Source organism: Vigna angularis, chromosome 11 (assembly GCF_016808095.1).
Source record: "Vigna angularis cultivar LongXiaoDou No.4 chromosome 11, ASM1680809v1, whole genome shotgun sequence".
NCBI classification, from domain to species: Eukaryota; Viridiplantae; Streptophyta; class Magnoliopsida; order Fabales; family Fabaceae; genus Vigna; species Vigna angularis.
Genome location: NC_068980.1, coordinates 5,940,338 through 5,951,428, shown reverse-complemented (window position 1 = coordinate 5,951,428; position 11,091 = coordinate 5,940,338). Strand labels below are relative to the sequence as shown.

General features: G+C 34.4%; 1 protein-coding gene across 1 annotated transcript; it reads left to right on the top strand.

Annotated features, from left to right (window-relative positions):
• The first annotated feature begins 426 nt into the window (after positions 1–426).
• LOC108332328 (transcription factor TGA9) lies at positions 427–7,548 on the top strand. Its single transcript, XM_017567536.2, has 13 exons — positions 427–789; positions 891–1,041; positions 1,201–1,289; positions 1,675–1,751; positions 1,969–2,196; positions 3,202–3,246; positions 3,345–3,404; positions 3,532–3,609; positions 3,694–3,739; positions 4,421–4,695; positions 5,181–5,402; positions 6,888–7,030; positions 7,236–7,548. The coding sequence occupies exons 2-13, from the start codon at positions 929–931 to the stop codon at positions 7,321–7,323; spliced, it is 1,464 nt and encodes a 487-aa protein (XP_017423025.1). The 5' UTR covers positions 427–789; positions 891–928; the 3' UTR covers positions 7,324–7,548.
• Positions 7,549–11,091: the final 3,543 nt, after the last annotated feature.

Sequence of the window (11,091 nt, the reverse complement as noted above, 5' to 3'; positions counted from 1 at the left end):
TCTTGTTCATTTTAATTGTAGGACTAAAATAAGTGACTCCAACAGTTAAAAAGAAAGTGAAAACACACCTTTGGCTTTTAATTTTGGCCCCCCTTTTGTCAGAGAAATTTCATTAGGAAAGAAAACTTGATCTCATGCATGAGTTCAATGAATTTGCTGTGTTGAACTTGGTCTAATACTCTGAATTCGATGAATTTATCGTGTGCTCATATCTCAGATGAAAACAATTACATGAGTCCTTATTTGTTTTGAGTACATTGAGACAGAATTGAACCAATAAGAAAACACAGTCGGTTAGAAGAGAGAGAGAGGGAGTGGAGTAGGAGTCAGTGATCTAGTGGGTTCCTGCAGCAGACCCCACCTTTTCAAGTTTATTACTTTTTTTTTTGTTTTATTCAAATTTTCTGGTTGAGCCACCTTTGAAGCCCCACAAGTCCAAACTCTAAAGAGAGCATGAGACAAGTTTGCTTGGACAACATATTGGGTACCACAGAATGAGTTTCTCAATCTCAAATGTTTTCAACCAGGGACAGCCATAAAGCAAGCCAAACAGACTAATCAATCAGGTTTCTTCATTGAGAAGGAGAAAAGAAAGAGATAGAGACACCCCATGAAAGATAAAAAGTTGCAAAGAGGATCATATCTGAGAAAAAGACTGGACCCTCTTGTGCCAACTTACAACACATAGATTAGATATTATTTTGACAAGAAAGCCTTGATCTTTCCATGCTCTACCACCTTCTCAATTTAGACTCTTTTTTATCCAAAACATACACATACAGAGCTAAGGTAAACACTAAACACAGCACATGACACCATATGTATTCATGTCAGAGCAACACCGCCTTTCTTTTCATGTAAATTCAATTTTAATCACGACAATGTTTCAGCTTCAGAGGAAGATGATAATGGTCTGAGAAAAGTTTGCATGGCGAGCCACAGAATAGGAGAACTCGGTTTGTCTGAGTCGGGACCTTCAAGTCACCACATCCCTTATGGAGTGCTTCAAGGAATAAACACTAATCCAGTATCAAGCTTAATGTATTCTTCAATAATATCATCATCCTTTGAGTTTTCAGGCATAGCTGAATTCTTAAGGAATAATATATTTATGGTGATTCATTGTTCAATTCATTTTATAGATATGACTGGTTTGTTTGATTTGAAAGTTTTTTTGTTCTGTTTTGTTTTGTTTCTTAGCAATCAAGGATCTGCTTTTGATTTTGGGGAGCTGGAGGAAGCAATTGTTCTGCATGGAGTCAAGGGTAGAAATGATGATGACAAAGCATGTATGTTTCCGTTTTCATCAGTTGTGCTTTTTCTCTGACGTTTGATAAGCATAACCAACTCTTTCCAAAAGCATGGAGAAAAAAGAGGTGGTGGAGGGGTGAAGGATAAGAAGTTTGAATATGTCTAAAGAATGCGCAGTGGGGGGTTACCATTTCCGATACAATAATGATTCTGAGACAATAGACTTGGATGGCGTGGGGTTACAATCTTAGAAACTGACCTCTTTGCATGATTTACTGACTCCATAACTGATGAAAAGTTGGATTAGGTTCCTCTGCCTTTTTTTGTTGTTATAATTGAAAGTCCTCTGGTCTTTATTTTGGTAATCTTCAACCCCTTCGGTTTGGTGATCCTCTTGAGATTTTGCTTTTGTGATTCTTGCAGCTTTATTCACAGCCAGACCTGCAGCTACACTGGAAATGTTCCCTTCATGGCCAATGAGATTCCAACAAACCCCAAGAGTACTAGTCTCCTACTTCTCCATCTTTGACCATTTATTTAAACATGCTTAATTACTTGTGCTTACAAGTTCAAGAAATCTCAATATTTTATATTCCTTTTATTGTGAAAATGATATTCTCCAAATCCTCAGCCTTGTGATTTGATATTATTTCTTCTAGACCGTCTCTGATATCAAATATCTGAATCAAAAGAAATTTGGTGGCTTTCCACATACAGGGTGGTTCAAAGTCAGGAGGGGAAAGCACTGATTCAGGTCTTTCCAGCAAAACTGAGCCCCCCTTCGAGGCAGAATCTCCCATGAGTAAAAAGGCATCTTCTTCAGATCACCAGGCTTTTGATCAGCAGCATCTGCAGCACAGGCAGCAGCTTCAACAGGATATGGCAAGTGATGCCGCAAGAACAGCCTCTTCACAGAATCAATCAGCAGCCAAATCACAAGAAAAGGTCTCTCTCATTCAGGGTCTCTTTTCTTTTTTGTCTCAAACTTAAATTTGTTGAAAATACCATCATTTACTAAATATGATCACTTTTATCTCAATCTTAATTCACCATGCTATAAAGTAGTCTTTCCAGGAGACTAAACTCCAGTTGGTCTCTCCATAGGGTCTACACCTCAACAAAGGTCATTAAACCACTGTTTTTCACTGTTAATCTCTCAGTTCTCTCTTTCCATATCCCCAAAACTCGGGGAAAGTTGGCCTTTTAAATGCTATTTTTACTGTTTTGATCTGTCCCTCCTCTTCCTCTCTCTCCCTCTCTCTCTTGTATCTTCACAGAGAAGGCACAGATCCCAACAGCTTTCAGAAAATCAAAAGAACACAGAGTTTTCCTGATTCCTGAACGATTTTCTGATGAATGTCTGACATGAAATATGATAGAGATATACTGAGAAGGATGTGGACAAAGTACGAACAAAAAACAAATTGAGAATCTTTTCAGTACTTATCAACGTTTCTCATTAAAGTGACCCCCTCACTTGGCTCAATATAGAGAAAACTCGGGTTCTTATCCATAGTCAAATTTGGAGTTCGAAATCTAAACCAAAGTTTACACCAAAACAATGGATGGTAACGATGCTTTTTGCTACCCATATCATATTGATGATTGCATGACTCTAGAGAAATGGCCCAAGGGGCCTCAGGATTCAGAAATGCTTCCCAGAGTGAGCACTCTAATATGTCATGTTTTGTTTTGGATTAAGAGTTTAGCACTTTCTTTTTGCTAAAACTCAGATAGATGGGAGGAAGTTGAGTAATATGTAACAGTTTCTTCTTTTTCTACCTCGTTTATTTGGTTACTAATATGATCACATTTTCTGGCTTGTAGTCCTGAGTTCTACACTGTGTTGAGCATATTAACATTTCTCTGCATCTCACCATTTTCATTTCTTCCCCTTCTGAAATCATCAATGTCTTTTAAATAATCTTTTCTGGATCCTTTCTCTTGCAGAGAAAGGGAACTGGTTCAACATCAGAGAAACCACTTGATGCAAAGGTTATTAACTACTTTTCCCAAGTCTTTCTTTTTCTCACTATTTTTTGATTATGAGGCTTTACATAGAATCTAATGTAAGATTTTGTTGCTGTCCTCAGACATTAAGACGTTTAGCTCAAAACAGAGAGGCTGCAAGGAAAAGCCGTCTCAGGAAAAAGGTGTGTCCTTCAAATTGTGCACAAACTCAGTTAGTTGTTGAGAAATGAACATATATAATATCTCAGAAAGTGGCAACTGCAAAAGAGATACATAGTTTACTGCATTTTTCTTCTACGTATGGAACAGGCTTATGTGCAGCAACTAGAATCAAGTAGATTAAAGCTTACCCAGATAGAACAAGAACTCCAAAGAGCACGCTCTCAGGTTCTCTAGTAATGTATTACAATTTTATTTTGTATGTAACTTTTTCTACTTTTAATGATTATTATTTGAGTTGTTAATTTGTAGGGCTTGTTCGTGGATTGTGGTGGTGTTGGAAGCAATGTAAGCTCTGGTGAGTTTTCTCTTGTTGATTTGAAATGAAGTGCCATTTTCTAATCCTCCAAACTGAGAAAGATAAAAAGGCCTATTGAAATATCTGCATTTGACCAGAATCTGTGGCTAGATAATTCGTGTTTGAATAATAAAATCAAAAGGCCAATGTTTGAATTTGATAAACATATTCTATGTCTAGACATACGACCTTTTCATAACATATTATATAAACTATAAAAGCCACTTTATGCGCTTCGGCTTTTCAGAGAAGAGAATTATTCCATTCTGATACTGCTCTTTTCGACTTAAGGTAAAATAATACGGTTTTAGAGTAAAAAGCTTATAACAGACAATATAATAGTTTTAAATCATTATAAATAGAATCACACTTTCTAATGAAAAGGAAATGCACTACATAATATGATTAATCAATTTATCTATGCAAGGAAATAAAATAGTGCTGAGTGTTTCATTAGTGGTCACATTCAACTGGTCACCAAATCAACCAACATTTTAACAGTAAAAAATATAGTACCACTATTAACAAGTAACATATGTATAAAATATAAAGTAATAATCAGATTTGAACCACCACCACATATATATTATATTGCAATTTAATATGTATACTGATATAATCAATCACAGCAATTATTGATTAAGTAATGATAAATAACAATAATATGGTTTTGTTATGCAGCGGGAGCCGCAATGTTTGACATGGAATATGGAAGATGGTTAGAAGAAGACCACAGGCTAATGGGGGAGCTTCGGAACGGGTTGCAAGTACCCTTATCAGATAGTGATATGAGAGTGATGGTGGATGGATATCTCTCCCACTATGATGAGATTTTCAGGCTCAAGGGTGTGGCTGCTAAATCAGATGTGTTCCACCTTATCAATGGCATGTGGACTTCCCAAGCTGAACGTTGCTTCCTCTGGATTGGTGGTTTTAGACCCTCTGATCTCATCACGGTGAGTACACTATACATCCACTGCATAAAGAAAAAAATCAGTATTAAAACAATATTCATATCAGTGATGACAAAATGCAAAGCTTGTGGAATCCATATATTGCTTAATGTAGTAAAGATAATTAATGGTATAGACAAGGAACATGCTAATTTATTTGGTCACTCCAAGTCTCAAGGGTGAGTCGTTTTCTTTTGATTTTGGAAATTGAGAATATCAGTTTTTTGGAGAACGAGATAAACAACTTTTTCGGTAACAGCATTGCTTTACTGTTATTAGTAATTTGTCCCATGTCAGTGGTTGTGGCAGTGAATAACTGTTCCAATGTCGTAGGGAAATTTGCAGCCAACAATTACTAATCTTACTAATTACCATTACCATGACTCATCAAATATTATAATTCTTAATTTCTTAAACACTGTAATGTATCCAAGACCGACACATAGGATAATACTGTATTGTTGTTATTATTGTTGTTGTTTTGGTAGATGCTGATACAACAATTGGAGCCACTAGCTGAGCAACAGATAATGGGGATGTATGGCCTGAGACATTCCTCACAGCAAGCAGAAGAAGCACTCTCTCAGGGCCTTGAACAGTTGCAGCAATCTCTGGTGGACACCATTGCTGGAGGCCCGGTTGTTGATGGTGTGCAACAAATGGTCGTTGCCATGAGCAAACTAGCCAATCTTGAAGGATTTGTTCGTCAGGTAAAACAAACTTTAAATTGCATACACATTTTAATCAGTAACACAGAAGACAGTAAAGAAATGTATTAGAAAATGAGTTACAAGTTTTCTTTTTTAACAGATTTGGTTTGTCAAGTTTTTCTTTTTTCTTCTTGGGTGAATTCAGTATTTTTTCAAGTACAAAAATTTGTTGGGGGGTGGAGATAAAGCCTCATGGGGACCTGACATATGTGTGACATTCAGGTTCTGTTTAACTAATGATTTTCTGTGGTTTTTGTCAAAATTTGATTAATTTTTATGGTTTAGATGCCTATTGGCTTATAAACTTGCTAGTTGAAAATGGAAACCATGTTAATTGCACTTGGGCAATGGCATCTTTTACCTTCTTTTGACTTTTGGAAAAGATTTCTAGGATAGCTATGACACTTTATTACGCTTTTAACTGTTTCTACATAAATAAAGAAATGAGTCCATGATTAGTTAGCAACGGTTGAAATGCTACTTTCTTTCTAGTCCATATATTTCTTTTGCTTATTTTAGGCCTCACATTTGTGCTCTTTATCATAGCTAATATTCTTTTGATCATCACTTTATTTGTTTGAACTTGAGAATAATTAATTCCTCCCCGATTTCCATCTATTTTCTGCATGTGTTGCTTTCATTTAATATGATTTTTTTTGCTTAATTATATATATATATATATATATATATATATATATATATATATATATACACACACACACACAGATAACTGGCTATATTACTTAAATTATCTTAACTTCTCGGTCATCACGTCTCTCTAAGTATATTGTTTCTTGCCAATTGTTTTCGTTTTCTTGTGAGTTAGAACCTTCTTTATTATCAAAATATTGGGTTTATATGCATCTGATGTAGTTTTTCCATTTTAAATGTCTCAGTCAGAAGTTGGTTTTAGAAAGCGATGGCTACATTGAAAAAGAAAACTTGATAGAATTATCATCATTACCATTTTAAAAGGACAATGTCACTGTGATTTCTAATTTATTAAATTGCAGGGTTGTAGCAGAAAACAAATTATACTACTTTATTCAATGATTAGTGACTGTCAATGAAATTTATTGATTAACCAAACTCACCAATTTGCACCCCTTTCTTTGACTCTAGCCAACATTTCATAATGTTTTCATTTGAATTTAACTAGGTATATATATATATATATATATATATATATATATATATATATATATATATATATATATATATATATATATACATAGAATACCACTCCCCATTATTCTTAACAAAGTATTTGCAGTTTTTAGAGAAACAAGCACTTTCTCTTGCTAGAGACCAATACTAGTAATGGTTTTATTGGTGAGAAACTTAGTGCTGTTGTAACTTGCAGAGTAAAACTGAATGTAATCATATAATAATGACTTTCAATTATTTCTAATTTAGAAACATATTAATTCTTAATTTCTTGATTATTAACTCCATAAAGGGTTGATGTTTATTTATGAATTGAAGGCTGATAATTTGAGGCAACAAACACTTCATCAGTTATGTCGATTACTCACAGTTCGTCAAGCAGCACGATGCTTCATTGTCATTGGAGAATACTATGGACGTCTTCGAGCCCTTAGTTCTCTCTGGGCATCAAGACCACGAGAGTAAGCTATTCACAATTCTCTTACAATGAAACACAACCTTTTAATTAATTTCACCGAGTAGAATGATGTTGTTTTTCTTTAATGTTTTTATGTCTCTGATACTTCTTTTTTAATTGCTTTTGTCATTTTATTTATTTATTTATTAAGTTTATATATATCTCTTACACATACTTCGTAACAATTTTCTCTTGGAATACTGAAACAGGACCTTGATCGGTGATGATAACTCATGCCAAACAACAACAGAAATGCAAGTGGTCCAACATTCTCAGAATCATTTCTCGAGTTTCTGAGAGATGTAATTAAAATCCATTAGCACGAAAATTAAGAAGCTTGTTACATGTGGTTGGGCTGCTTTTATGTCTTCAAAAAAATGTTTATTTATTTTTCTTTTCAATCTTCCACGCTCCCTAGTGTTTCTATGATTGTAAATGTAAAAATTTAGCTTCTATGTGCATGCAAGATGAGAAAGCTCCTACTTTAGCTGAAAGGGAAATAGAAAAAAAAATTGCAGTTTATGAGAATGTGCATGTTGGCATGTGTATTTTTACATATGCCATTGATATATGTAGATAAAATATCCATAATATATTATAACTCTATATATGCCTAGTTAGGTATTACTTGTTTTTGTAACACTAATATATCTATATATAAATACCTAACATAGCTTGATTAATGAGTTTAGAAAAATATATAATTGAAGTGGAGAGAAATGAGAGAAAGAAAGAAGAGGTTGTTGAGTTGCATTTATGTTGGTAGTGGTTGTGGTTGGAAGTGGAGTGTTGAGTGGAAAATGAAAAGGTAAAAAAAGGTATGAGTAAAGAGGATGTTGTCTTATTAAGGTGGTTCATTGCAGAATTTGGTATCTAAAAAGGAAAAGGGTTGTTTTTATGTTCTTTATGAGGTTGCAAATGGGAGAAGGATTGCTTTATTTTGATTGGTATGAAGTGGTTGCAATTTTAGGTTTAGTTTATCAATGCAAAAGAGAGAAAAAGAAAGAAAGAGGAGGGAAAAAATGAAGAGGGTTGTTTTTGTTTTTTTGCTTCTGATCATAGGGATAGAATATAGAGGAGAAGATTTGGATTTTATGAAAAATGTAAAAGCATGGTCTGAGTGTGATAGAGAGAATTGCATGTAACTTACACTCTATTATGAGTCCCCTTCACTATCAGACACCAGATATACTAATATCATTATTTATTTTAAACAGGTGTATTCATTGTTTCAATAACTTCCTCTTCTAAAAGATATAAATGTCAGATTTATCACAATGCACTACAGCACACACTGTAAAACTATAAGGACCAGACAAATTCAATATCACCATCAATATATTATTTTATTATCATTATTTAATTATAAGTTAAGTTTTTCATAAAAGGTTTAACTGACATGTGAAATTGTTTCCTAGGATTTTAACTGGTACAAAAACATCACTTACGTAAAATTTTAATGGATTTAATTAAAACTTTAGTGATTTTATAGGCGGTTAATAATATACATAATATATTTAACTTTACTGGCAATAGTAATTACAATTTATGTTAGATAATAAAGTAACAGGAAGGTAATGTTAATGTCAGCTTAAACTTTAGATTTTCATTGTTAATGATAAAGAAAAACACTACTTTAATTTATAGTTTAAATACTTTAATTTATAACTATTTATTAAAAATAAATATAGTTAAAATATAAATGCAGTAGGTAGTAAGATAAGTTTTCAATCTGTTATTAATTTATAGTTTAAATGTAGTTTTATCATAATAATAAAAAGTTATATATATATATATATAATAAAGTAATTATGTAATATTTTTCAAGCTTTAAAAGATTTGGTTCATTTGACATCACTCATCGAGAGCTTTTCTAATAACAAAGTATATAATTGTCACTTTCATTACTCTTTCCGAAAACTTTTCGAATAAAATTCACTTTTAGTACAACTATACAAAGTTATCATTTATTACTTTTCATCACTCACTACATATAAGAATTTATTTATTTATATTTCCAAATAAACACATATTAACAAGTCATCACAAACATATTAAATAACATCTACTTTTGTAATTTAGACTCACAAAAAACTACATCACGTACAAATAAAAACAATAAAAGAAAAATAAGAATAAAATATATAAGCTTCTTTCTCTTTTAAATCTATTTACTTATAATTTTCTCTCACCTAAGAGTCACTCATTTAATATGTATATTTGTGAGATTCACAATCATCCTTAAAATCCTAAAGATTTTAGGTGACATTTTTAATAACAAAAATCTCTTGTATATAATGAAAATTATACACATAATAAATCTTATATCTTTTAATAAAATCTATTTAAAAAATAACCATCATATGTAAAATTTTCATTAAATTTATATTATAATAATCATATTATATAATTTCTAAATAAATAAATTTCTTAAATAATTAATAAATAATAAATCTTTCTAAATAATAAAAATAATAATAAATCACATTAAATATATATTTTGTAATTATTATAATTAGAGTCTTATCAATTCTACTTTCATTCAAATATACAATACAATTCACTACTGAATAAGAACTTTTATCTTTTACCTGCATATATATATCTTAAAAAAATAAAGTTTTATTTTCACTTTAATATGACATATTTTTAATTGAACATGTGATAGACACTAGTACAAAATGTGTTTTTAAACTCGCACAATAGACCTCTCTTTACACCAAACCACTGCCTATCCAAACACGGTGGCAATTTTGTTATTAACGAGACCTTATAGGCCTCGGTTCAGACTAGACCGGCGCCAAAAAGAGTTACCACTTCGGTTGTGAAGGCAACTGGTGCCTAATTAGCTGGTTTCTGACGCGGTTAAGAGAAACCCAAGGTGGAAGGGGTATATTTCATCGGTTGGTAGGAAGGACCGAGGCATATAAGCCTCTACTGCCTCAGGCACAAGAAGAACCGAGGCATATAAGCCTCTCTTATTTCCCCAAAAATTTTCCCCAAATGTTGAAGGAAAACCTAGCTCCCTCGCTCTCGCTCTCGCCTCCCTTCGCTCTCGCTCTCGCCTCCCTCCCCTCGCTCTCGCCTCCCTTCGCTCTCGCTTCGTCGCTCTCTCGCTGGCTCGCTCTGAAGACTACTGCTCCAAAATCTCCTGCGAGTGCGTCGCCTCTAGAGGGAAGAGCAACCGGTGGTGGTGCGTCAATGGTGGCAGCGGTGCTAGGTGGTGATGAACGGAGTGTCGTGATGGTGTGTCAATGGAGTTTTTTGGTGAAAAAGGTGAGTGCGATTGGGGTTTTTCTGATGTTGATGGTGGTGGTGTGAATTAGGGTTTGATGACGGCGGAGGAGGAGAAGCGGCAGAGGCAGCAACGATTGAGGTGGCGGAGGAGGAAGCGAACAGCGACTCTGCGGCTCTGTAAGGGAGACGAACGGTGCGGGGACGGGGACGGGAGCGGCTCTGTTCGCTGGTGTCTCTGTGGCGGAGAATGTCTCGGTTTGAGAAGGTGAGATTTGGGTATGTTCGCTGCGTTTGGGTTTCTTTGAGAGCTTAGAGCTTTGTTGCATCTGTGTTGGGTTTGACCGTGAGGAAGTCCACCTTCGAGGTAGCCAGTAGCCAGACGACGAACAGGTTCAAACTAGATGACAGTAGACTCTTGGGTTGGGGGCAGATTGAGCTTAGTTGGGTCTTATGCAATTTTGGAGGGCAGTAGACCGTGAGGAACATTTTCTGTGCTTTTTGCTTCAGTGCTTTCTGCTTTCAACAGGCTGGAACATTTTCTGGAAAATCGAAAACCACTATACTGCCTCGGTTCAGGTCCCAAGCGAGGCAGTAGAATCCGAGATATTGACTCGGTTCAGCAGAAACCGAGGCAAAATCCTATCGTTTTTCGACTCGGCTCCCAACCGAGGCAAAAAGAGGTAAACTTTTTACCTCGTCTGTATATGCCTCGGTTACGGAACCGGTGTCTATAACCGAAAATAACTGAGGTCATATCCCTTGAGTGCACTAGTGAGATGTTATTGTTATTGTTAAAATATTTTTACGCAAATTTATTTTTTATATTAA